The following is a 26245-nucleotide window of genomic DNA, read 5'->3' on the forward strand; positions in this document are numbered from 1 at the left end:
CTAAAGAGCCTCTTTGCTTTTCATTTTGGAATCTTTCTTCCACTTCATCCTGCGGTTCTGGAACCAGATCTTGATCTGTCTCTCGTTGAGACACAAGTTGTTGGCGATCTCTATGCGCCTGCGGCGAGTGAGGTAGCGGTTAAAGTGGAATTCTTTTTCTAGTTCCAGAGTCTGGTAGCGCGTGTAACTGGTTCGGGACCGCTTGCCGTCTGTCTCTGGAATACAAACACCCCCCAAGCCAGGAAGGGGTGAATAGCTTGCATTGCCTTAGCGTCCCCACCCGAGCCCCAGGCCCCGACCCGCGGCCGGAGGGACCGGAGACGGGCAGGACGAGACAGGCCCGGCGGGCCGCAGGCGGGCCCGGCCCAGCCTAGCCGCGGGAGAGGCGCCTCCGCCCAGGCAGGAAACTTTCCGCCGCAGCCTTCACTCTGCAGCCGGAGGGGCTGTGGGATGGGGCGAGAGGGAGACCCAGGCTCGGACCGAACAATAAGCACTCTCGAGATCCGAGCACCGGGGACCCCCCTCCCGCCCCTCCCGAGTCGCTGGAATCCTCCGGAGCTGCGAGCGCAGGCCGAGTCGGCTCCATAGGGGGAGGGAGGGAGCCGCGGGGGGATCCCCGCTCTGGAGCCCCGCGCTCCTCACCCTTCAGATCCCTCTATTTTTTTAACTCCCTCCCTCTCCCCCAAAAATTGAATATTGCCTTTTATACACGTTTTGTTCCTATGATCCAATTATGTCGTCGTAAATTTGGGCGCACACAGCCTCTAAGCCTTTTAGTGGACAGTTTTACGAGCCATTGATGCCTGGATCGTAAAATTTATGGCCGCAGGTTTTTTTTCTTTATTTGCCCCGCATGGCCTATAAAACCCAGGCGGACCCGAGCGCGCAAAATGAAGTCCTAAAGTTTACCGTGGCTCATGTGCAGTTTGGTCATCCACGGGTAAATCTGTGGCGGGGCCGGTGGCTGGCTCAGTCCGGCAGACTGCCCTGTCTGCGCCTGCTCCTCTTTGATCTCCCCACTGCTCTTAGCTCGCTCCTCCAGCGCTGGGCGAGCCGCCTTCTGACTGTACATCCCGGGGTTCAGAGGAGCCGCTTCGTCTCTGCCCAGAGCGTGTCCCGGAGCGGCCGCGGCGCTGCAGGCGGGGCGGTCGGGGTGAGCCCGGGGGTTGGCAGCCATGTCTACCCCGTGGAGAGAGTTGGTAGGCGCAGACGGTGGGAAAGTGATGCTTAAGTCCAATCCGCCGTAGCAGTACCTGGATGCCTGCACCTCTGAGGCCGATCCATAGTTCCCACAAGTTTGCATGTTATAGGCAGGGATATTGGGGCTCTGCTTATAGAATGAATTGGCTACGTAGGAGCTCATGGCGGGGAGGGCCCAAAAAAAATTTCTGCACCCTTTTTGATTAAGGGTGATTTGTGACTCTTTGAAGTTGAGGGGTTTTTTTGTTCTCCAAAGTGCACAATTTATAGGTGGAGATATCTCTTTCTTTATCCTATGCGCTCTTCCCAAATAAGGGAGCCTTAAATAGAGTCACGTGACTCCAGCGGCCACTCATAAATTTGGCTTGATGACCTCCGGGAGGTTAGTGATGGAAGCCGGCGAAACGCATCTTGATATGTTGGCAAAGCCTAACCAAGGGGGAGAGGGAGTGAGAGAGAGAAGGAGAGAGAAGGGGGAGGAAAAAAATGGTTCTTGGAATTGGGGGTAGCCGGGACAACGAGCCCACAGCGACACCTGGTGCCTACTTGGAGAAATTGCATCCTGGCGCTCAGGCTCGCCTTCTAGACCGCTGGATTTTCTACCCTGTAGAGAAGCTTGACTGTTGCTGCAACAACCCCTTGAAATGGCCTTTTAAATTGTATTTAATTTTAAGGAAAGATGAAGCCGCTTTTGATGCACTGAGGGATTTTTTTTTTTTTTTTTTTGGTAACGGATAGATCCATCCTCTTTACCTCCAGGGCCTTCCAATATTCAAAAAATGGCTGAGGGAAGGGGACCTAGGTTGGGGGGTTGGGACCATGCCCAGGTTGGACTTTGCGGAAGCTTATCTCAGGTTGGAGTTCCCTCTTCTTGGAAGTCCCAAGGCGCTGCTATTGCTGAGAAGGTGCCTGTCAGCAGGGAAAAGTGAACCAAGCCTCTGAAGAGGTAGACAGGATGGTCAGGAGAAGGGATCGTGGGTGGGCAGAACTAGATAGGAGTGGGTAGTTCATGGGGCTGAGAGTACTGGGGACTCTGGGATGATTCTGGAGGTGAAGAGCCAAGGTAGCTTAGTAAATCTTCTCACCATGCCAGAGACCCTAGAGTGGCAACAAGGATATTTTCAGTGTGTGTGTGTGTGTGTGTGTGTGTGTGTGTGTGTTTGTGTGTGTGTGTGTAGAACCAGACACAATGGCCTGGAAGACTACTCTGCATCCCTGTATATGACCCTCCTGTGGTACCACCTATGTCAGATATTTTGAATAGAAAATAGATGTTAATTAAGGGCATGGAGAAGTAAGATTCAAACCTCCACAAATATTATATGAACAGGGCAGAGGACAAGGCTTATTTTGTGCCCTATGAGGGAAAGGCCTCTGAACCAGGCCCTTAAGGGACCTGAATCCACAAGGTCCACAGGAGAGCAATTTCTGAGCTGAAAGAACCTGACTGGGGGTGGGGTGAAAGGGATGGGCAGAGCAGACGCCTGGGCAACCTTAACAGCCTGTGGCCAGGGGCTCTGCAGCCATTCGGCCCCTTTCCGACCCCCTCCACAAGCCCCAAGTCTTATTCTTTCCTGCCTGCCTCTCCCCAGGAAATCTCCGCCCCTGCCAGGAGAAGCCCCCTCCGGCCCCCCCGCAAGCGGAGGCGCTGGAGAAGGCGCTGGCGGAGATCAGGAAGGTCTGGAAAACTCTGGCAGATTTTTTTTCTCCTCGGGGAGACCCCCTCACTACCTCACCCCTTGGTCCACTCAGGTTTCTCTGGCTGGGCTTAGGGAGAAAAGGCCTGAGCTGGGGAAAGGTTAAGGCCTGGCTGCGCTCCTCATCCGCGGAGTTTGAGGAAAGAAGAGTGAGGAATCAGACTGGGGCTAGGGCTGTAAGAAAGAAGGAATTCTGTCCCAGCCGAGTCAGTAGTCCCAGAGCAGGCGAGAGCTCAGTTTCCAGGTTTTCTTTTTCGAGATGTCCTTGAATCGCTCAGTCCCTGGCCGAGGGCTCAAATCCCGAGTCTTCTTTTTCCCCTCCGCTCTCCGCCTCCGCCACGTTTCGCAACTGTCGCCTGGCGCTGGACAGGGGTGTGTGTGTGGGGGGGTGCCTCACAGGGCGCCCCCTCCTCACCCGGAGAGTAGGCGGGCGCGACCTGGTGCTCTGGATAATGCTGCATTTTTGGCAGTTGGGGGCTCGGGGTTCAGAAGACGGACCCCAGACTATCACAGGCAGGAAGGAAGGCCTGTGTGGGGCTGGAGACCAATTCGACTAAGCTCGGCTTCGTGCCCCCCCTTTACCCCCATCGAAATCCCATTCGGCATTTTGTGTGCGGGGTGAGTGTGGTGCTCGGCGTAAGGAGCCCAGAGAGGACTCCCAACCCCCCAGCGCGATCACCGGAGGGGGAGGCCAGGGCTGGCGCCCGGCTCCGGGAAAGGCGAGGGAAGAGGCTGGGGGCTTGCAGGCGGCGGGCGGACGCGGAGTGCTGGGAGCCTGTTCCAACTTTCACCCCGAGGCCGGCGGGAGAGCGAATTAACAGAAATCCCGATATAAACTTTTAAAAATAATATCAGTTTTATTAAATATTCGAGAACGGATCCAGAGGTCGGATTTGTACAGGAGGGTAACACGAGGGGATTTTTTTTCATTTATTTTTTTTCTCCTACTGGCTAAACAGACGTCATTCACTTTTTTTCTCTTTTTGTAATTTTCCCTCTCTTTTTTTTTTTTTTCCTTTTAAAGATGGGATTGGAACACGGACGGTGCTAAACATAAATATAAATACAGGACCACAAATACAGCTAAAAATATTCACACAGAAACGGTCACAGTTTGTAATATGCCATAATGACCCCCAGGATTCTTTAAACACAATTCGCCTGGGCTGGGCATTTGTTGGGGCAGAGGGGCCGGGCAGGGGCTGCGGGGAGGCCCTGGGGGTTGCTGTGGGGCCACGACTCGCCCTCCCTGGGCCTCCCGCCCTCCCCCGCGGCCAGGCCGGGCCCTAAGGCCCCGGAGCAGAGGCCCCGGGCCCGGGAGTCGGCTCTCTGCGCAGGGGTGGGGGGGCACCGAGGGGGTGGGAGGCCAAGTCCTCATTTGGAGGGAGAACAGTGGAGTCTGATGCGAGGTTCAGGGACAGAGCCCCCAAGGCCTGGGCGGGGGAAGGGGCCTGCAGACAAGCCGAGAACGAGCTAGCAGGGAGTGAGGAGGAGGAGGAGGAGGAGAAGGAGGAGGAGGAGGAGGTGCGTGATGAGAGAGTTTGTGCGGTGAGGGAGGGGGTCCAGAGTTGACTTTTAGGTCCATATCTGACTCCCTAATTTTGTCTTAGAGAGTCAAAACACACCAATTTGTGCCAGTGATAAATACAGAGTGTGTGATTAGGAGGGAGTTGGGAGAGCGAGGGAGAAGGAGAGAGAAGGGTGGCAGGGACAGTCCAAGTCACTCTTTCTGCTTCTCCTCTTCTGTCTCTTCCCGCTTTTCCTCTTTTCCGCCCAGGCTGTCGGCCGCGGCTCCTCCGCCGCCCCCTGAGAGCGTGGACGTAAGATTAGATTCCTTTTTCCACTTCATCCGGCGGTTCTGGAACCAGATTTTGATCTGTCGCTCGGTCAGGCACAGCGCGTTGGCGATCTCGATGCGCCGGCGCCGCGTTAGATAGCGGTTGAAGTGAAATTCCTTCTCCAGTTCCAGGGTCTGGTACCGCGAGTAGATCTGGCGACCGCGCCTCCGGTCCGCTCCATAGCCGACCCCTAGAGATCCGGGCACAAAACACACTAAAATCAGCCAGCAAGGCTTCCTCCGCAGACGATTTAGCCTAGCAAAGTCCTGACTCTCCCAACTTGACCAGCAGCTCAGGCCCGCTTTGGGCTCCAGCCTTCCCCTGTTTGCCTTGCCCCACCCCCACAAGGGGTACAGCCAGGATCCCAACTTCATTCAGTTTCCCCCATAGGTTGGTAGGTGTGTGTCCCAAAGAATGGAGGGGGTGCAAGAACCAGGCAGAAAGCTGTAAATCTAAAAGCTGGTTTTTGAAAAATCCCCAGCACTGGGGATGAGGGCCCTATTTCTCAAGGATTCGACTCCCCCACCTCCCCAAGCACCCTAGCTCTTTGGAAACTTCTCCCCCACTTTTCTGCCCTCTCCTCTCCTCCTCCCTTCTCCTCAGACTGACTCGACTTTGGGGGTTCCCTCACCCCTTGCCTCCTCCTCTCACCCCCTTCCCTGTTCCTGCCCCCTCAGCCCGCCTTGGAGCCCTCCAGTCCGTCAGGGGCCAAGGGGGCCAGGCCCCTCCGAGCAAGCGGGAGGCGAGCAGAGGGGGCAGAAGAGGGGGCCCTGTCTCGGCGTCGGCGAGGAGACGAGCGTGATTGTTTTTATGGGGCCATAAAAAACTCTCTCCGCCCGTTCTTCTAGGGAAGCCGGTCATAAAGCCAGTTCAGTTTATTTAATTTATATCTCGGAGCTGTAAAACTCACCACTGTGCGAATTCATTCGCTGCATCCAGGGGTAAATCTGGATACTGGCTTTCTGGTCCTGGGGCGCAGTCCTGCCCTGCTCAGAACTAAAATCCTGAGCGATTGAGGTCTGTGTGTTATGTCCTAAGGTGTTTTGTCTGCAGTTTGAGAGCATGTCTTTCTCCTGGTAAAAGGAATTAGATCCATAGTCATACGGCCCCCGGCTGGAACTGAACACGACATTCTCCTGTGGCGAATAAAAGGGAGTCGAGTAGATCCGGTTCTGGGCAACAGCCGCTCCATAGGTCGAGAAATGCCTCACTGGATCATAGGCGGTGGAATTGAGGGCGACGTTGGGGAGGACGTCCTGGCCCCCGGCGAGGTGGCAGGATAAGGAAGGGTTAGTGAAGTAGGAATTCATCCCTTTGCCTTTACCTGGTCGGGCTATGATTTCTTTAATATTTATTTCTGTCTCCAGTTTGTACTCGGAACTAGATGGTTATAGGGACGGCTCCAATCCAGGACAGACAAAATGACAAAGTCAGCTGACCCCCTTCCAGCCAATCGCAAGCCAGATGTCAAGAAGGGGGAAAAAAATCGCTTCTGCTTCTGTTGATTCCCTAGTTGAGACTAAGTGTGTGCTTTGAAAGTAAGACTTGGATTTCTTTAAAATATATATACGTAAGGGAACTGATCTGGAGGTGAAGGAAGGGTGAATGTCCGTGAGCAGGGCCTTGGGGCCCAGGGAAGGAGAGCTGCACTCCCAGGAAATCTCTCAGCCCCAGCTAACTTTGCTGTACAGTGGCCAGAGCCTGGGCTGGAGAATCCCTGTATTTTCAATCTGATTTCATCTTTTATATCTGCCCCCCCCCGTCTAAAATTACACCCTGATTTTTCCATGGGAGGAGCTCCCTCACAGCTCAGGGAGGATCCCCAGAAATCATAAAGGAAATCCTGGTTTGATACTCCATGAAGTCAGTCCTCAACACCAAACCAGCATATTTTCCCCCATTTTTTTAAAATCAAGAGTAGGAAGAAATTGCATAAAACATGGTGCTCAGAGAAGGAAGGGTGTGGCTGAGAGTCCTGGATGCAGGGGGAATGGGGGGAGCAAGAAGGTCTCAAGGGGTATGGGTGAGACCTCAGGGTAGAGTGGCAGAGCTGAGGTGGGCAAAGGGACCAGGCATCTGCTTTCCTCTTCCTCCCAGCTCCCTCCTGCCTCTCCCTTAGGACCCTCTTTTTGGGGAAACTGGCAGCATTTTTGCCTAAAAGGGAGAATGTATAAAAAATACAATAGAAAAGGAGAGAAAGGAGTAAAAGGTGAAAGAGTGAAAAAAGAAGGAAGAAAAAAAGAACTCAGAGTCTTTCTAGACACATCAACTCCTGTTTATGTTGGTGAGAATTTATGATTTGGAGCTAGCGAGGGCCAGTAGGGTAATTCACATTAAATCCAGCCAGAAAGAGAAGGCTGGTGGAGCTCTGATGGACACTTAGCATCTTGCAGGCTCAAGCCTTTACACATGTCAGAAGGCCCCTGCCCCCTCCAGACTCTCTGCCCTGCTAAGGGAGGCGCCCCTGGACCTGAGCTCTGGAGCTTGGAGATTCCAGCAAAGTGCTCCTGGCGAGCTCTCACCCACAGGCCAGCCACACCTGGTGGGGCCCAGCCTACAGCAGCTCCTGCCCCTATTTCTTTCCATCCTGAGGCTGAGAAAAAGGAATAGAAGGTTAGGAAAAGGCAGCTGAGTCCGAGGCTTCTGAGGGAGCGGCGGTGGGCGAACTGAAGCAGCGGAAGGTGTGCAGATGGGGTTTTACTCCTGATTAATCCAAACTTAATTTGCTATCGTGACATAGGCTGAAAATGCTTTAAGTTGACAAAGAAGGGGCAGTGGGGCATGTGAAGGGAGCAGTGGAAGCTCATATTTTCTCCTCATCATTTTTTTGGGGGGAGGACTGGCTATAACAAGGACCCGGATGTCGCCAGATTTTATGATCTTTTCCTTCTGTGTAACAAAGCGGAGTAATCAATGGGTAGCAATAAAGCCATAAACGGGACTACGCTGGGAAAAAACTCGTTTATTCATCTTCTGTAACGTTAAGGTTTCCCTGGAGTGTCGCTAGGGGGGAAAAATAAAGTTTTGAACCCAAAAGCAGACAGTGTGTAGGAACTGGCGGCGACAACATGTTAGTTAATACATGAAGCTCCTTACCGGGTTGAAGAGTCTTCCTGCCAGACAATTTGTGTTGGCTTTTAAAAATAAAAGCTCAGTCCTTCAGAGAGGAAAATTTGTTGGTATTTAGAAGGGTAGGGGAAGGACCCCTGCAACTACAAAGGTTCCTCCTCTTGGACCATATTTTCCTCTCCTCAAGGAGATGAAGGTGAAAGGGTAGAGAAGGGTTCTTAAATTAAGAAAGAAATTTTGAGATGAGTTGTCTCATTTTGGGGTGACACGGCAGGTAAACGAACACAGACACCAGCGTGAATTGCCTTCTGCTCTAGAATCCAGCTGTCCTCCAATTCATGGCATGCCTGGACAGAGGTTTCCAACAGCTGGCTGGGGCTCCAGGCCCCCTGGAGGGCAAAAGGGAGAGGGAGAGAGAACTAGGGGCGGGGAGACCCAGGGGGCTGAGCTAAGGAGCAAGTCAATGCACCCCCCCCCCCACCGACACACACACAAGTAGCCGCTCTGAGTTCCCAGCCTCATTTCTGCCCTAAGGGTAGTGGCGTAACACGTAGAACAGGCCAAAGAAAGAGTAAACCACCCCCTCCCCATTTCAGAGAGAGATTGCTAGAGGGATAAATCATGTCAGTGATATTTCCTTCAAGATATTAAATTGTTGCAATGTACAACAAATTGAATGATGGAAGATAGGATGTCTTAATGAGGTTTTGCTTTCAATGAGTGTCGATTTTCTATGTGTTTTAAAATCTCTCTCTTTTATGGGTGGGTGGGGGAAGGAAGGACGTTGGAAGAAAGAAGGGGCTTCTGGGGAAACACGTGCTGCAGCTCCCCAGCAAGCCTGCCTAGGTTTCCTTGAGCCCCTCCTACACTAAGTCTAGAGGGGAAAGGGGCCCCAAAGTTGGGAAGAGTCTCCTTTGGGGCCTAAAGGGTGTGGGCGCGGGGGTGGGCGACCTGAGGAGCAGAATGTAAGTCTCAGCCCCGGAAAGTTAAGTGTTTTATTACGTCCCTAAACAGAGGGCAGAGACTGAAAGGTCTTGCCGATTTATAATGAACAGAAACCAGCTGCTGGGGGAAAAAGGCAGAAATGCTGGAAGGGGGAGAGAAGGGGAAGCAGAAACACAAATATTTTTCCCCAAAGCTTAAAAACTTTCAGCAAAATTAATTTCCAACACACTCTCTCCCATCACCTTCCATTCCTTAGGAAAGCAGCTTCCTTCTTTCAGTTAGATCTTTAATTATGCAGCTGAAATTTGCTGGAAGGATTCTTCGCTCCAAGGGGGAAGAGCAGGTCAGATGAGCCCGATCTTCCCCCTATTGGCTTAAATTTTCCTTTTTTCATCTCATGTTAATTTCTTTTCTTTTCTTTTTTTGGCAAAAAAACAACTGTCTATGGGGAGAAAGCTGGGACTTGGGTTTTTTTCTAATATATTTATATTTTCCTGTTAAATTTGTCTGAAAACAATTATGGAAACTCATCAACAGAAGCAAGAACAGATGTTTTATTAAAACTGCAGTTGAGCTCTGTAAATATGCACAAGTCTTAGGAAGGGGGGAGAACTTGTTCTTTGTTTCTATAAAACAAGCCTAGAGAATCAGAGAACACCCCCCATCAGGCCCCTAGGTCTCCGAGTTGCTCTGCCCTTTCGGCCTCCGGAGTCAGGCATTCCAAGGGGGTTTGGCTGCGAGAGCAGATTTTTGCTTTGGGAACTGTAATTAGTGGATTCAAAAACAGAATTCAAAAGACACAGAACAGGAATAAAGGGGGAAAGTTGCCGCTTGCTGCTCCAGTCTCCCCCTCCCAATCCAAAACACATGCTTTTCATGAGCACTAATTATAGGAGAGGAACTTATTGCAGGCATGCCAAGGGCCTGAGTGGGGGGCAGCCACTGGCCTGTAGTCCCCAAGGCTCAGGGTCGTATTGGAGGCTGAACACTTGAGGGTTTTCCAGGGCAAGTCAAGCGCTCCTACTCTCCTTACCCCGCTCCAGGCCAGGGGCTGGGGCCTGTGTACCTTTGAATGGGGGAGCGGGTGGGTGGGGCAGGTCTCCGGCCCCCAAGGGGTTCCTAGGCAGGCTCACCTTGCTTGCTTTTGCTTTCCATTCTACTCTGGGAAATGTATTAATTTCTTAGGGAAGGGCATCTGAAGTGAGAGGGGTGAGATCTGGAATTTTTATTTGGGGGCAATCTTTTCCAGAGATCCTGTTTAGTTTGTGCTCTGCTAGTCTTCTCTCTCTCTCTCCCTAGATCCCTCAACTCTGCGCGGATGTCTGTGACCCACCCCGCCTCACATGCAGATACGCACACTCCATTCCTGGCTGCCGGCGCCACCAACTACAGCTCGGCGCCTCCGAGGGCTGCTCAGGGACGGGGACCCGGACACTGGAGCCGCAGGACTCAGCGCTTGGCCTGGGCGTTTGCCCGCCTGGAAGCAACTGCAGCTGCCTGACCCACCCCGCCAATTCTGATTCCCAGAGCCAGGGAGGAGCAGTTGCCCCACCGGCCTCTTTTGTGCCACTGGGCAAGGGCTGAAATCCCTCTTGCAGAGAAAGCTGAGTTTCAATAGTTGTTCAACTCACTTCACAATCTCACTGTTTGGTTAAGGCTTTGCTGTTCCACATTGACTGTTCAGTTAGCCCGACTGGCTTGTGATTAGATTTTTTTTTATTTAAAAATTAAAAGAATAAATCCTACTCCAAATGCCTAGTGTTTTTGTGCATGAGCTCCTTTGATCTCTTCAGAATCCCGAGTAAAAGGGCTGCAGAGCCTCTCAGTGCACCGGAGAACTTGAACACAGGGAGCTGGGTCTGCGTGGGGACATCAAAGAATATCTCACTCTAGGAGCCCCCAGTTTCTCATAGATATTGTGAGAGAGGCTGTCTGGGCACATACCTCCCCATATACACATTGCATCCCCCAAAATGCTCCTTCCCCCTTTAAAGTTCAGGCATGGAGACCCTTGGAGGAAAATGAAATTTAACACACCTAACCTGGAAACGGATTCCATTTGGGGGTGCCAATATTATGGGGACAGGGCCCAAGCTGGCCAGTTGAATAAAGTTGGGGGTCCACAGGGAGGGAGGAAGGAGGAAAAGGCCAGATGGGGCATGTCAAGTGCCTGAGAACTGCCTCAAACACCTCGGAGGCCTGGGCTGGTGACTCCTCTTTTGAGCCAAGAGGTTTAGAGGCTACACAAGCTGCTTTTGTTTTATTTGCCATTAAACAGAGAAAAAACGTACATGGAGGGCTCTGCTAACTCACCTCATATTTTCTCTCCTCCCTCTCTCTTTCCAGATTTCTGCCTGACCTTTCCACTTAATGCTGCTACCATCAACAGACACCAACTTCCACATCGGTGTTTGTTTGGCTTCTCAATTCACTTCTCTGGCTGAAGGTTAAAAGTAAAATAGGTCTCAAGCATCTCTGTCTCATCTAATTCAGTCCTGAGCCCCTGTTGGTTCCCTCAGGAAGAAATCACTTCTAGCTTTTTAGGCCTGGTCCCCAAGCCTCCCACCACTATTCCAAGCAGCTGATTATCAGCTGAGGAGGGGGCATGCAGAGAGCCTTCAGGAATGGGGATGGGACTCAGTGGCCCAGTGACATTTCAGGGAGGCAAAGCAAGTGGTTCGGCTTGGTCCAGGAGGAAAAATGAAAACCTAGAATATTCAGAATATTTTTGACCCCCAGAATGAAGCCAAAGGATCCCCAACCTCCTGGCTTCTTTTACATCACCCCACACTGAGGCAGCACTGCTTAGACCAATTTTGGAGGTTTATGAGAATTATAAAATTCAAGAACACGGCATTTATGACGTCACAGTGAATTGTCATGAGGAAATTGTAAATGTCATAAAAGTTTTATGCAGCAGGAGTTTTGTGTGTGGGTGCCTTGCCTGCCCTGACTTGTTTTTCCTTTTCCCCTTCTCCCCCTGGTCTATGTTCTCCCACTTGAAAATAAAATGTTATTATGTTCTGGAACAATAAGCCAACAATGAAACGTAGTCCTCATTTCCTTATAAATAATTTTATCCTTTATTGTTTGCGGAACTGAAAGAACAATTTAATCTGTGCTGGTGAAAAGAGGGAGAGAGATGGGAAAGGGGGAATTTCAGAAACGAGAATATTACTGACTTCGATGATACTCCTTTGGATTTGATAGCCAGGAGCAAAATTAGAGGCCAACAGTGGCCTCTGACTCTACACCTGGTGGAACTGGAAATTTATAGGACTTCAGCGAAGGGGCAATTTAATTTTATAGGATTTACTTAAATTCACTGCTATTTTGGGGGACTGAGGAGAAGGGAGGCTGAGCAACATGCTTTATCTAGCTTTACAAATCTGCCAACATTACCCTGATTTAAAATCCAACAACCTGCGTCTCAGGAAAAACTCCTGCGGAAAGGCGTGTGGGAGAAGGATGAGGGGTCTCAACTTTCTCAATGCCTGTGGCCCCCTTAACCAAGCAGTTGCCAAGGGGGAAGGAAAGCTGGAGGCAAGGGAAGGGCTGCTGGAAGTCTCTTCGCCACTAGGACACTGGAGGGGGTTTATGGTGTCCCCATAATTCCCCTGACCCTATAAACAGCTGCCCTATTTCAGGACACTTTCTGCTTTTTCCCCACAGGAATGGAGAGTGAGGGAGGAGGTAAGGGCTGGAGCTGGAGCGGGGTGCTGGAAAGGGGAGGGAGTTCAGGATAGCGCTGCACTTTGTTCTCCTGGGTGAGTTTGCTGGTTTGGCGGGTTTCAGACGCAGGGTGGCAGCAGACAAAACAAGTAAACAACTCCTCACAGACACAATAAACAGGGCGGCTGTGGCAGGGAGCCGTGGCAGAGGCCATGGGCCAGGGGAGAGGCACAATTTGGGAGTAATGTCACCCCAGCACCCAGGGGTGCCCGAGGCCTGAAAGCCCGAAGTCGCTCTCAGTGCCAGCGCAGAGAAGGTGGAAGAAAGCGCACGCCTCCGCAAGCACAGCATGTCTGGACAGGAGAGCCTTGGGAGGAACCAGAGTGCTCAGGAATGGAGGGAAATGCCGCCAGCCCCTCTCCTGTCCTTATTTTCTTTTACTGTTTTTTTTCCACAGACATTTACATGTCCCCCTTGCTCTGTCTTTTCATGGCCCCAGAAGGGAGAGAGGCTAGGAAAGGAGGCTCATTAATCGCCTGCCCAGGCCCATACTCAGGGCACCAGGCCCACAGGCAGCCAGAACCAGCTTCTCTGGCACTGACCCGTCGGCCTTCTCCCTGGATTAAGCAGCAGGCAGAATTAAAACAAAGTCCCATTAGTAACCAGATCTGGCTATTTGGGGAACTTAGAGAGCCCCTTTTCTGCCCCACAGACAACGCAGGCAAATCTTGGGTCCCATAAAAGAACAGAGTGAGCAGGACTGGAGGATGGATGTTCACCGAACCACTACCCATTCTGGCACCTTCTTCACAGGCCGCTCCAAGTACCCTAGCCCACAGCTGCCCTCCCCCCCACACTACCCAGAGGCCACCATATCAACCCCGCCACCCCAGCAAGGCTTCAGGCATCAGGGCCCTGCCCACTGCTCCAAGGCCCACATTACCCACAAAAGAGTTTCCCACAGAACTCACTTTCAACACAGCTGGGTTCCCCTGGTAAAACAGTCTCTGAGTTAAGGAAGTTTGGGGGGAGGCATGGAGAGAAAGCAGAAAGGATCAGTATTTCCCTATCCCAGCTGCTTGGGCAGCGAAGGTATTAAGGTCTGAGAAAGCCTTTGTAGCATCCGCTGGTTACTGGAACCCGCATACTCCGATTCCAGCACGCACACGTTTCAGCAGAGCGCACACAGAGAGCCTTCTTGGTGCACTCAATGCCTTCTTGAGCCCACGCCCATCTAGCGAGGGTTAACAAAATTTTGCATGCACATAAAATGGTGTTCGAGTGAATACAGGCATGGTAATATACAATTAACCAACGATGAAATATGAGTCTGTATATATTCATGCAAAAGTCTAAGTCTGTACATTTGAGCCTGTATATAATGTGTATAAAGCTACCAAGTCTGGTTTTGGAACAAAACAGCCAACCCAACAAGGCCGCCTTCTCCAAACAAGGTCGCATTCTTCATGGGGATCACAACTGTCAAACCAGGGAGAGAAAAGGTTTGCTCTGCCCATTTCTTCCAACTAGGAACTGGCACATGAAATACAGCCCATGGCAGCAGGGCTGACAAAGCCCCTAAGGGGCAGGCCTGACATACCCAAAGAGTGGGCTCAGAGCTGAACACTGGGGGCCAGGGCTCCAGGGAGTGTTGCCAGACTCTGACCCACAGATTCAGTGCCTCTGCCCAGCCCTAGCCCTGGGTGTGCGGAGTTCTTGAGCCAGATTCTGTCCTCAGCCGCCCTGGCTATTATTAGATAATCACTGCAGTGCTCTCCTGTACTGAGGACTATTTCTACAGGGAATTTGGCCTGCAAGGAGGCTGAGAGTTGCCACTGGTAGCTCTTCTTGTGCTACTAGTACCAGAAAGGGAGTACCAGAAAGGGAGAGAAGAAAGAGAAAGAAAATCGAAAGTAAGGAGGGAAGGAGGGGGCTGGCGTTTAGGGCCGGGTTTATTCCCTGGCCAGACTAGAAAACTGGAAAACCAGGGCCACTCATTGCTGCTATACTCTCCCTGCATTCTTCTATCTCCTGTGGAGTCTAGGGGTGAAAAGATTGGGGGCCTAGAGGATCCTACCCAGGAAGAGACAGAAAATCAATTGATAAAAATATTGTACAAGGACATCTCATGATGGTGCTGTTAACCCGTCAACCACGAATCCTAACACCCTGAAATCTCGCCAATAGCACATTTGGTTAGATCCCCATGTATTCCTAGAGAAATACCCCGCCCCTGCCTTGCACCTACAAAGGGAGGGGGCCCTCTAATATCCCAGGTGAATCCCCACTGGCCCGAATGGCCTTCTCCAGAAACTGTTTCCCGGGGGGCGAACAAAGGAGACTTGTGCCCCCCCCCCACACACACACAATACGGCCATCTGCAGGGGCGGGGGCAGACAAAATATAGGCGAAAGAGAAATAGAGGCCTCACCGGTCGGCGGTTCCCATATTACGCCAGGAGAAAGGCTCCCATTTTCAGGCCTCCGGGGCCCCTCCACTGGCCCACAGTCCTCCCCTTGCCCTTTTCAGGTCCCACAAATTCGGGATCTCGGTGGCCGCTGCCTAGCTCCCGGGCTAGGAGCCCCAGGGCCGCGCTGGAGCGGCGGGAGAGCGCGCAGCAGCCGGAGCAGGCGGCGGGCTGGGCCCATTTGGGGAGAGCCAAGCGCTTTTCTCGATCGTAAACAAGGAACGCGAAATTAGCCCCTCGGCAGACGCCTCTGCCGACTCACAAGTCCTATGGGGGGGAGGGGGAGAGAAAAATGCCATTTCTTCCCCCAGGAGAATACTTCAGAGGCCTTTCTGTCGTCTGTGAAAAGGGGAATTTTGGGGGCGCAGGAGAGGAAGGGAAGGGGGCTGTGGGGGGAGGGGAAAGAAGATTCACCGTCAACTCGAGCCCAAGGGGTTTGATTTGAATGGAGTCGAACTATATTTTTAAGAATTTTATGAAAACAGGTTCCCTCCCCCCCCCCCCCCCCCCACGGCTCCCCTACTTCCCCACTCCACCCCCAGGAGACGGGTCAGGGTTTAAACAGGAAATCGAGGAGCGATCCCCTCCCCCACTCGGGCTTGCCGGAGAAGCCCAGCCGCGCCTCTGGAAGTGGACGGGGCGGGGTGGCGGGGGTGGGGGGGGGGCGCGGCTCCTGGCTCGGACGGAAGGTGAGTCTGGCCTCCAGACTCACAGCCCTCTCAAGGAATATGCGCCCCCTCTCCCAGCCGTGGGGTGTGTCTGCCTGGGTGTGTAAGCGGTTCCGTGTACGTCGCCCTTTATAAAACAGAAGCTCACACACACGTAGGGGCCGCCTCGGACCCAGGCTAGGGAGCAAGGCGGGGTCATATATTAAATTGCAACACATTCAGGGCCACGTACATTTGGAAGAAATTAAGCCACTGTGTTATGAAACCATATGTGTCGGGTTAAGCCTATACAACACGCCATTAGCACCAATTATTAGGAAGAGCCCCGGCGCCCCAAACCCTCCGGGCCGCCCAATTCTGACGTTCCTACTCCCTGGGCCAGTCATGCCTTAAGTTCTCACTGCCTCCACTCACCCAGGAGGCCCGGGCAGCCAGCGAGGCCTGGGCCTGTCCCCACCCTGCCTGGGGCCGCCCCAATTCCCACCTCCGCCCCCAGGCCGGGCTGATCCTAGCCCAGAGCAGCCAGGCCTAGGAGGGAGAAGCGGTCCAGTGGGTATCCTGGGTGGGGTGGTCGCCACTGGGGTAGGGGACGCTGCGCCGGATGGGCGGGCGGGGAGAGAAGGCAGATAGGCCCCTTTTCTACAAGCACAAGATGAGTACCACGTTCCCCCTCCACCCATCCACCGGCAGTGCAGGGCACCTCCCATCTTTCCGTCCGCTCGAGTGAGGGCGGGAGCAGGGGGTGGGCAGGAGCTCTCCCCTCTGCTGACGCGCACCAGCCACCAGCCTCCCCCCTAATTGCCAATTAACTGGCCCCGCCGCCCGCCAAGCCGCGCTCTCTTCCTGCTCGGCGGCCCGGCCCTGGGCCCGTACTGCGCATGTGTGAGCTCAAGCAGTCGCGTTCTCCGGGAGGGAGGGGGCTGCGGAGCAGGGAGGGGGCACTGGAAAGTTTGTTTGGGGGTCCGGGGGCTGACTTTGCTCAGGGGGCAAGGGTTACAGCCTACGGGTTCTCTCTTTTGCCCTGGAGTTTGAGCTTCTGGGCCACCTCCCTCCCAGTTCCATTAGCCAAGAGGCCGCAAATCTATATAGCAGGTAAGGACACGGTGGGCACCAGGCAGCCGGCCCGCGCACTAGACCCCGGCCTTGAGCCCCACAAATGCAGTCCTCTTGCTCACACCCTCTCACCCCCAACTTCGGCGCACAGTGACATCAGGACAATACACTTCCCCGACTATTATATTGCAGTTTAACCCAATTTCTCACCCTTCCACATTTTCTCCCCATAATTGCCCACGCGCCCACCCTCTCGCCAGCCCCCTCTCCTCTCTAACCAAGACCAGCCGCTGCTGTCCTTATCTTGAAACCGCCACCCAGCTACGGACCATTAGTTACATATTTGAACCAATAAGGAAACACTTACCGGGTGCTGCTGTCACTCTCCCTCTCCCTCTCTCTCTCTCTCTCTCTGCCTCTCTCTTTCTCCCACTCTCTCTTTCTCGTCTTCCCTCATTCTGTGCCGTTGCCGAGCCTGTCTCAGCTCCACACACACATATACTTTATATAAATTTAAAAATAAAAATAGTCCCAATAATCAAAAAGCCAAATAAAATTAAGGAGAGTTGCAAGAAGAGGGCAGGAGGGAGAGCCTGGGAGAGGGGAGGGGAGGCATCTGCAGCTCCCTATCTCAACTCCCGCTCCCGCATTCCTCCTGCCCCTTGGGGGGCTAGAGGGTCGGGAAGGGAAGAGAGAGGTGCCCTCAATTCCTGCCTCCCCCTCTCCCCCCTCCCCAGATGCCCCCAGCTTCCGGCAACTCCACCTTGGAGGAAAAAATTAAAGAGGGGGGTAGAAAATAATTATTAATCGGATTAATAAAAAAAAATACTGGTAATGAAGGGAGCGCCCAGCGCAGGTTTCCCTGGCAATGGTTAGGCTCTTACAGGGAGGACTGTTCTGCGGAGCGCTCGGAACGGACAAACCACAATAAAAAGTTCACGTTCATGGATGGAATCCACATGACTTCTTGTGGCCAATCCAACTTGTGAGTCGATCGTAAACTTTTATTACTCAGCTGTAAATTTTCTGCAAACAACCGGGAATGCAATGCATTTGTGTAGCGTGTGCAAATGGGCGCCACGGTCGCCATGTTTACCCAATTCTCTCGGAGAGGGAGCATCCCCCGACTCCCACCGCACCCCCACCCACCGCCCACTCCCCAAGGGCCGGGCTGCTGCAGGCTAGCGCGGAAAGGGCGAAGGGAGATGCAAGAAGAGGGGGGGAAGGATTCTGGCGCTGAGTGGGCTGCCTCCCTTCGCCATTTCGAATTTTAAATATTTTCCTTAATAAATGAGGTATTAAGGTTGGATCTGGGGGAACGGCAGCTTGGCAAAGGTTTGTGACATTGAGGCAGTAAGGGCTGGCAGGGTGAAGGGACTGAGAAGGTACGCCCTCTTTACCCCTGCCTTTTTTTTCCCCTGGTAAGTGAACAACATCCTTCCCAATGGGGTGTCCTGGCAGCCCCCCACTCCACCCCAGACAGGAGTGGGAGGGGCAGGCCGCTGGAAGCCTCATAAGCAAGCCTGACCTGACCGTGGTCTGCAGAGCAGAGAGGGCTTAGACTGGCCCTGGGCACTCCTGCAGAGACAGCAGAAGGGGTGAGAATTGGGGGCAGACTCCAGAGTCCCCAAAGCACCCCTCATCCTCATGTTCCTTTTTCAGAGAAAATGACGTTTACCCCCCAACACCACCTCTGTTGTCCACTCCCCTCAATTCTAAGGTTGAGATGGCAGCTTACTCCCCATATTTTTAGAATTAAAAATAAAATGAAGGCCCACGATCTTGGTTCCCACTTCTTTTTCCTTTAGGTGCCAGACAATTTGAAGCCTTTCTGTCTTATCAGGTGGCCCACACTAGCCTGCCTTTTCCAGAAATATTCCGGTGTCCGGAGATAGCTGAGACACACCTTGGAGGCATTGGGAAAAAAAAAAAGAAAGAACCTTATCCCACCCTAAATTCCACCTTCTGTGCTAAATTCTGAGCACCCTAGGCACCCCCACCCTTCTCCACACTCAAAAATTTTGGTGATGTGTCCAGTGTGAGGAAGCCCAGAATAAAGTCTCCACAGAGATTATTTGCCACCCAGTCATAGCCTAGCCACTCTTCCCACCAGCTGGAGATTAGAAGGCCCCAAACTCTCCCCTTGGTCCCACATGGAGCTGTCATGGGACTTCCACAGGTGGGTACCCTACCCCAACCAACAGGGGTCCGCTATCCCCTCCCCAAACTTCCTCCACATAAGTGAAGCAGCTCCTTCAGCCGGATGCAGGGACCTCGTTTCTTTTACAAACCCACTCATAAATTTTATAACAGGTAGTTAAAAATTACGACAAGAAAGCACTGGCCCAGCTTTTCACAATGGGCCTCAGGGAGAATGGGACAGCACTGCGGGCAGCTCGCCGGAAATTTTACTTCTTGTCTGTGGCACAACCTGTCCAGAGTTTGCTCTAATTGGGGTTGGGCAGCTTTCTCCAGCGGGCTCCCAACGGCTGGGGCATCTCATTTGGAGAAGATGAGACTAGGGAGGCCCATTCACTCTTCCACCCTAGGGTCTGCCAAGGAGCCTTTCAGGACACTCACTGCCTCCTTCACAGCCCCGACCCCCCCACCCCAGGTTGCGGAGGCCCGAACCTCCCCGGGCTTCTGCAATGAAGTGGGGAGAGAGAGAAAATGCCGAGAATTTTTTTTTTAAATCCAGAGAAACGAATTTGCCCTCCAACTTAATAGCTCCGCTATCCCGTCTCTACAGTTGAGATTAGAATAATAAATTCAAGGCGAAATGAGGGAGACGCTTCAACTCAGCATTTTGAAAGATACTATTTTTCACAAATCACAAATAGCTTTCGGAAGCCACTTTGATTGGCTAATAAAAAAGTAAAGAATGGGAGAGAGTCCTATCTGCTGCAGCCGAATGGTCCCCATTCCGGTAATGGGACGGCAGGAACGTTTGGGAGGACGCGTTTCTAAAGAGAGCGCATCCCGCTCGCAATTAAGTTCCCCCATAAAAACGGGTTTTACCTCCTTTTCTCTCCAAACGAGAACACGGAGGTGGCGCGCAGAAAAAGCGGGGGAGTGGGTGCTGCACGAGGGGGCGGCTGGAGCTCTGTTGTTCTGGCCCACGTCTCAAGCGATGCCCGGCGCCAGATGCACCCTGCCCTCCGACGCCGGGCTTGGGGCCACGGGCATTGCTGAGCAGGGCCAGGGATGTATGGGGCACTTGGTGCAGGGAAAATTCGGCGAGGTCCTTCGGAGCCGCTTAGTGTGTAGGCTTTAACCCACTTGGCTACTGGGTCAGCGATTTTTATTAGTAGCATTCATAATTCCACATTTAAAAATGAAACGGCCCTCCACTGGCCTTCGGACTCTGGAGGGGAGGCGCGTGGAAAGGCCTGAGATCAGAGCGAAATGCTCCCTTTTAGGTCCTTCCCGGCGGTAGCCGTCGCGGTCTCCCGCAGCAAACGGGGTTACCTGGCTGGCTCCGCGGCCTTCGGTAGGGACCGCACGTTCGGAAAGATTTCCCCCAGCGCTGTTTCCCCCAGCTGTGCCCGGCTGCCCCCAGCCTGTGCTTCCAATCGGCACCCTCTTTCTGGCTGCACGAGTCCCCTATCCACAATGTCCGACCCAATCCTGTTTTCAGGGCCACTTTGCATGGGAGCCAGGATGCAGACGCGGGTGAAGTTACACAAAACAAGAGTCAGCTTGGGCCTAAATCTGGGAAAATCATTGACCGAGAAGGAGGGAGGGGGGGGGGGAGAGAGAGAGAGAGAGAGAGAGAGAGAGAGAGAGAGAGAGAGAGAGAGATCTGCTCTCAAAAATATTTCAGTCATTGGGGATCTGGTTTTTAAGACCAGAAGATCTCATCCCCTCCCCTTTCCCCCTCTCCTGACTGAGCCAGATGACTTCTATCTCTGGAATTTGGTATTATTTGACGAGAATCTTACTGGCATAAACAGATTTCTCTGTCTAGGACCCTCCAGGGAGGAGTGAGAGACCATTTTGCCCCCTGAATCCTTTAGCCTTTGACCCTTTATTTTGGGGAATGAGGAGTCCAGTGGAGACTCTCCTTACTCTACTACGGCTGGGATAAGGGGCTGATCACTCAGTAGGTCTGCCCCTTCTCCCCAGGCCAGTGTCCTGCATTATGAGGGCAGGGCAGGCTGCCCAACTGCCAAGGTGAAGCCAGGAATGGGCTTGAAACAACTAGTACAGAGGCTGGAGTAGATGCAAGTGGCCTAGGTGACAATGATGGCACTGTGCTGGCTGAATTTGAATTTCAGAATGTGGACCCACACTGCTTGGTGTACCAGCTCACTCACCTTCCCCTTCTCCTCTCCCTTCCCCCAGGCTTAAGCTTCCTTATCCCCTACCCTTAGGCATCTTCCAGCCAAGTCTTCCAGGCTGCCTTGAAACTTATATTTTTCCACCCTGTTCACTGTTCTAGTGCTGGGTGCTGGCTGCTCAGGATTGGTGTGCAGAGATCAGAAAGAACCCTAAAGCCTCATCCTCAGCCCCTGGAAGAAAAAGGCCTAGCTCTTGGGGGAGGGGGGCAGGTTCTTTGTCTGGGCCCAGCCCCGGGCTGAGGAGGAGGAAGGTAGGTAAGTGGGGAAGTGCTTTCTCCCCTTTGGGATCCTGACATCCAGAAACCCACTTTGTTTGGAGCCAAGGTCCTCCCAAGAGCATACTGCTCTTCTCCTTCCTCCTCTTCACCTTCCCTCTTTTACCTGCCCTCCCAGCCCAGCCTACCCTCTCAACTCCAAGTCAGTTCTCCCCACCCACCCCAAAGTCAGGTCAGTGGAGGAGACCTTTTCCAGAGTGTTAGGAAAGGAGGACAAGGAGGGGGAGAAGGGGTAGCGAATGGAGGGTGGTGTTGGAGAAAAAACAAGTCATTCCAGCTTCAAATATTTTTCTCCTTTTTTTTTTTATTATGACTCACGTATACAATACAAAGTACTTGGACCAGGAACAGGGCTGCCGGGACACAAAATCTACATTCATAGCTGGACATAAAGACAAATGACAAAAATTATTATTATAGATATATTTTAACGCTTTTTCTTTCGAGCACATTGCATAAACAGAGAATTCAAGACAAAGTTAACTATACATTCAGTGCAATTTAGTTCTACTCTACTGGGGTTAGAAGCACAATAAAAGCGCACAGGACCGGCGAGCTAGGCAGTCTCAGTTGTTGGGTTTTCTTAGTGAAATAAGCAGCAACAAACGACAACAAAACTGCATTACGAATACTCTCAAAGCAGGATTTCTTTCTATAGGTAGTGATAAAATACGTTGGAGGGTTTTTTTTTCATTTTAGTTTTTTCTCTTTTTTTCTCCTGTATTAGGATTTCTAAAAATTTCTTTTTTATTTTTCAAGATTATTGCAGGTTCCCTTTAGGTAGTATGTTAAAGATTTATCAGTATTGTTATTACCAGTATCATTATCATTATTATTATTTTCATGATTATGGTGATTTCTGAGTGCTAACACTAATGCAGCTCAGAAAAAGCTGGGCCCAACAACAGAAATCGGACAGCGAAGGGGAGGGAGGCACGGGCCCAAGTGACCATGGGGTGGCTGGGTAGGGTTTTAGCGGTGACTGCAGGCTCCCACCTACCCCCTGGAAAGGTGGAGGGACAGCAGAGACCTACATCTCCTTCAGGTTTCCATCAGGTTTCTAGAGAAAGTCAAGGGGTCTTTCTAATGGGGGAGCCCCAGAAAGGGAGATAGGATATGCCTTGCTATCACTTAAAAAATTTCTTTAAACGTTTTCCCTTTCCTTTCCTTCACTTTTCTTTCCTTTGAAAAGAAGTAAATCTAATACACTAATCCTAGCATAAAAACAAAGCCACAAGTCTTCTTCATTTTGAGGGGGGGCTCCCCTCTAAAATAAATACCAAAGAAGCAGGGGGGTGGGAATGTGGCAAGAAGGGGCTGAGAGAGGGGGCAAAGAGGCCAGGTCTCAGACCTTAAAATCCAGGCTGGTCTCCAAAGGGTGGGGGTAGGGACTAGTGTGTGTGTCGGGGGCAACGACTGAGACAGAGACTCCGAACTTTTCGCTGTGTCTCAGTCTCCCCCCTCCAGCCCCCGAACAAATAAAGATCGGGGGAAGTCCAAAGGTAATAAAACCAGAACTGCAAGTATCTGACAGGTAGTTAGAGTTGTGAGTGTCATTCTATTCTCTATAAAAGCAAATGACAGTCGTAAACTTCTCAATTTATCCGCTACCATAAAACGAAACTTCAAGGGAGTTGCTAAAGGGTGGGGGCTCTCTCTCTCTTTTTTTTTTTTTTTTTTGCTTAGTCCTTGTTTTCTTCCTTTTCCTCCTCTTCTTTCTCCTCTTCCTCATTTCCTTCTTCCTCCACCTTCTCCTCATCTCGGGCTCCGGGCAGTTTATCCTTGTTGTTCTCCTTTTTCCACTTCATTCTTCGATTTTGGAACCAGATCTTCACTTGTCTCTCAGTCAGTCCCAGGGCATGAGAGACTTCAATCCGGCGCTTTCGTGTCAAATATGGATTAAAGAGAAACTCCTTTTCTAGTTCCAAGGTCTGATACCGGCTGTAAGTTTGCCTTCCGCTGCGCCGCCCGGGAGCTGGACAGAACAGAACCCCAGTCTCATTATGTTTGGGTGGGGGCTCAATTTTCCCTGCCACTCTTTCTCCCCTAAAGTCCTCCCTCTGATCTCTGAGTTCCCCTCCCTCCTGCAGAAAAGGAGAGAGCGGAAAGCAGGCAAGGGCAGGAAAGTTTGGGGGCTTGTTTTGGTTTGGCTTCACCTTGGGAGGTGGGGAGGGGTAGGGGCAGGAATGGGGCTCTGTCTGGAAGCCGGGGTACGGCAGGGGTCAGGGGAGCACTGCAGAGTACTCCAGGGCCTGCAGCCCCAGGAAACTGGCCCTTGCAGCTTTGTTTACAAGTGCAGAGTGGCATTTGGTAAGCAGAACTAGGGACAGTTGTTTCCAAAAGAAAGGAAAAAGGTCTGGGGGTAAAGAAGAGGGTCTTTGCTCATTGTCCCCTCACCAAATCTCTCTGCCTAATGCCTTGCCAGGAAGAAAAATAATTGATCTCCTGGAATGTATCACTGCCTGGCCTGATTGCTAACTGGAGACCAGCAAATAAATCACAGGCCATCCCCGCTGGAACTTGTCGCTTTCTCGCTTCCCCTTTTACTTCGAAATTGGGCCATGAGGGGCCACCCTTTGAGGGGCTCATGACCTGAGCTACTCTTAGTGTCCTGAGGAGACTCCACTAGCCTTTGATTGGAGGTAGCTTGGCTGGGATCCCCAGGACCTCAGAGCCCTCTAGTCTGCATGGCCTCTCTCTTTTAGAGCACTCCTTTTTTCCTCCTCTCTGGCTTCCTCTCTTCTCTTCAATTGAGGGAAGTACAGCAAAGTTGGGGTAGTGGCCCTAAACCTAGTTCTCTGAGAGAAGACAGTGAGTCCCCCCAGAGAGCCAGGGCACCTGTTCTTCAGGTCTCACCCCCCCTGACCCAGCTAGGGGAGAGACACAGGGGTCTGTCTCCCTTTACCCCAAGACAGCCTGGCCACTATGTTGGACTAAGGCTCTGTGCCTTATGGAGACACTGGTTTGCTCCAAAGGCTGATAACCTCAGGGTCCTCAGGCTCCTTCCCAGCCACCTCCCCAACTTTGATTTTAGGGATGGTAAGAGGGAGAAATAGACAGACAGGCGGAGGTGGAGAAAACGATTTTTAACCCTTTGCACCCAGACACCATCTCCCCCCCACCCTAACCCCAGTTCCCAAAATATCCCAGGCAAACCCCGTACCTCACCCCCAGCTGAACCTCCCAACCTCGAGAAACCCACTCAGACACGTAGGTGGGGCCGGGGAGACCCCAAAGCCAGGAGGGAAAGCCAGGGCAGACAAAAAGGAGGCAAGGGAGGGGGGGAGACCCCGGAGCGCGGGAGACCAAGGGGGAAAGAGAAAAGGCTTCTCACCGTGGGGTCTCATCCATGGAAACATGAGGCTGGGAGACGAGTTTTGATTTAAGTGGCCTTGTCCTTCGCTACTGTTAGTGTTGGCGGAGGATTTACAGTCGGGATATTGCACCACGCTCGCCTCTTGCTGAGCCCCATAAAGGGACTGTCTGGGGAGCGCCTCGTAGCCATAGAATTTGGAGGCGTCTCCGTGGCAGCTCAGCGAGCACGGGTTCTGCTGGTAGCCTGAGTTGGAGATGCCCGAGGTGCCGTGGTGGAAGAAGTCTTGGACGTGGTGCGAGGCATGCTGGAAGCCGGGCGCCGAGCCGCCGGGCCCGTACACCAGCGCATGGCTCCTGCCCACGCTCTGGGGGAACCGGCAGTCGTAATAGGCCGGTTCCAGGGACTCGCCGCCTTTGTATTTGGAGAACAGGGGGTTGACGAAGTAGGAGCTCATGCTGGGCACATGAAAACCGCCGCCCCCTCCCCTCTGGCTCGAGACTCCCCCACCCCGTACCCCCGAAACTCCCCTCCCCCCGGGAGCGAACCCCCGGCCGGCTGGCTCCCCGGGGCTGGGCCGGGCTGGGCGGGTGGGGGACGCCGGGTGCCGGCCGGCCGGCTCACGCAGCTCCCGGGCTGGGCGGGCGGCGGCGGCGGCAGCGGGCGCGGCGGCGGCTCTCTTCACTGTCGGTAGGTAGAGCTCGCGCTCCCTCACTTAGCTCTTTCCTTTAACAGCCCAGGCGAATTCCTCAGACTCCCGGCGGTGGCGGCGCTTACACGCGATTCGCGTTCATCAATCCACGACATGAAGACAGGCGAGAGAGAGAGGGAGAGAGAGAGAGAGAGAGAGGGAGAGAGAGAGAGAGAGAGAGAGAGAGAGAGAGAGAGAGAGAGAGAGAGAGAGAGAGAGAGAGAGAGAGAGAAGAGATGGTGGGGGGTTGAGGGGTTCAGGGCTGGGGGGACCTGGAGGGAGGGGAGGAAGGAGGAGGGTTGGGGGGTGTGGTATATATGTGTGTGGGGGGGGCGGTGAGCCAGCCTCAGCTAATGGCTGGGGCCAGTTTTTCCAAGGTGCGCATTCAGATCTGAAGGTGCCTCTCCCCCCTTTTCTTTTCCTTCATCTCAGAGAAGAGATACCTGAGCCAGCAGGTCAACTCAGGTTACTTCAACAGGTATAAGACCCTAGGGGGTTGAATGCCAGCAAGGCAGAGCAGGTTCCCTAACCCAAAAGACAGGATCCCAGGGGGTCCGTAAGTCTGGAGACTTTGAAGAGGAACAGGCATATCACATACCCAAATACTTCAGGCATCAGAACTCTCCATGTCTCTTGTCTCTCCCCAAGGTGCAAAGCTGCCCTGCCTAGGTGCTTGAGGCTCTCTTGTCTGCCTGCCTGCTGTGGGTAGACAAGACGGCCAGAGGTGGGGGCACTGCTTATACCCAGTTGGGGCTGCACTGCCTCTTCAGACACCAGCTCCCGCCTGAGGCATGAAGCCCAGGCAATGGCCAGGAGCTTGGCTGGGGCTCTGAGAGCAAAGCTGCTTGTGGGGACAGAGAAGAAAAGGGCAAGCTGGTGGGTCCGTGGCTTCTGGCTGAGCTGATTCAGAAGGTTCTTCCTAGGATACTATTTGTGTCAGGGTTGGAGGAGACTGGAGCAGGCCTCTTGTCCCTACATACCCTAACCCCATAGGAAATGCCAGTTCGCCCTGGAGAG

At 52.8% G+C, this 26245-nt stretch overlaps 3 protein-coding genes across 3 annotated transcripts; all 3 read right to left on the reverse strand.

Moving 5' to 3' along the window:
• HOXC5 (homeobox C5) lies at nucleotides 1-1363 on the reverse strand. The gene is made up of 2 exons (XM_054590739.1): nucleotides 910-1363; nucleotides 1-215 (listed from the first exon to the last, which is right to left on the reverse strand). Exons 1-2 carry the CDS (start codon nucleotides 1361-1363, stop codon nucleotides 1-3), a joined length of 669 nt encoding a protein of 222 aa, XP_054446714.1.
• A 3254-nt stretch (nucleotides 1364-4617) lies between these two features.
• On the reverse strand, nucleotides 4618-6045 carry HOXC6 (homeobox C6). The gene is made up of 2 exons (XM_054590740.1): nucleotides 5646-6045; nucleotides 4618-4925 (listed from the first exon to the last, which is right to left on the reverse strand). The coding sequence occupies exons 1-2, from the start codon at nucleotides 6043-6045 to the stop codon at nucleotides 4618-4620; spliced, it is 708 nt and encodes a 235-aa protein (XP_054446715.1).
• A 16861-nt stretch (nucleotides 6046-22906) lies between these two features.
• Nucleotides 22907-24994, reverse strand: HOXC8 (homeobox C8). Its single transcript, XM_054590741.1, has 2 exons — nucleotides 24559-24994; nucleotides 22907-23199 (listed from the first exon to the last, which is right to left on the reverse strand). Exons 1-2 carry the CDS (start codon nucleotides 24992-24994, stop codon nucleotides 22907-22909), a joined length of 729 nt encoding a protein of 242 aa, XP_054446716.1.
• Between the last annotated feature and the right edge of the window lie 1251 nt (nucleotides 24995-26245).

Source organism: Pteronotus mesoamericanus, unplaced genomic scaffold (genome assembly GCF_021234165.1).
Source record: "Pteronotus mesoamericanus isolate MK-2021 breed Mesoamerican mustached bat unplaced genomic scaffold, CSHL_Meso_final scaffold_21, whole genome shotgun sequence".
Lineage (NCBI taxonomy): Eukaryota > Metazoa > Chordata > Mammalia > Chiroptera > Mormoopidae > Pteronotus > Pteronotus mesoamericanus.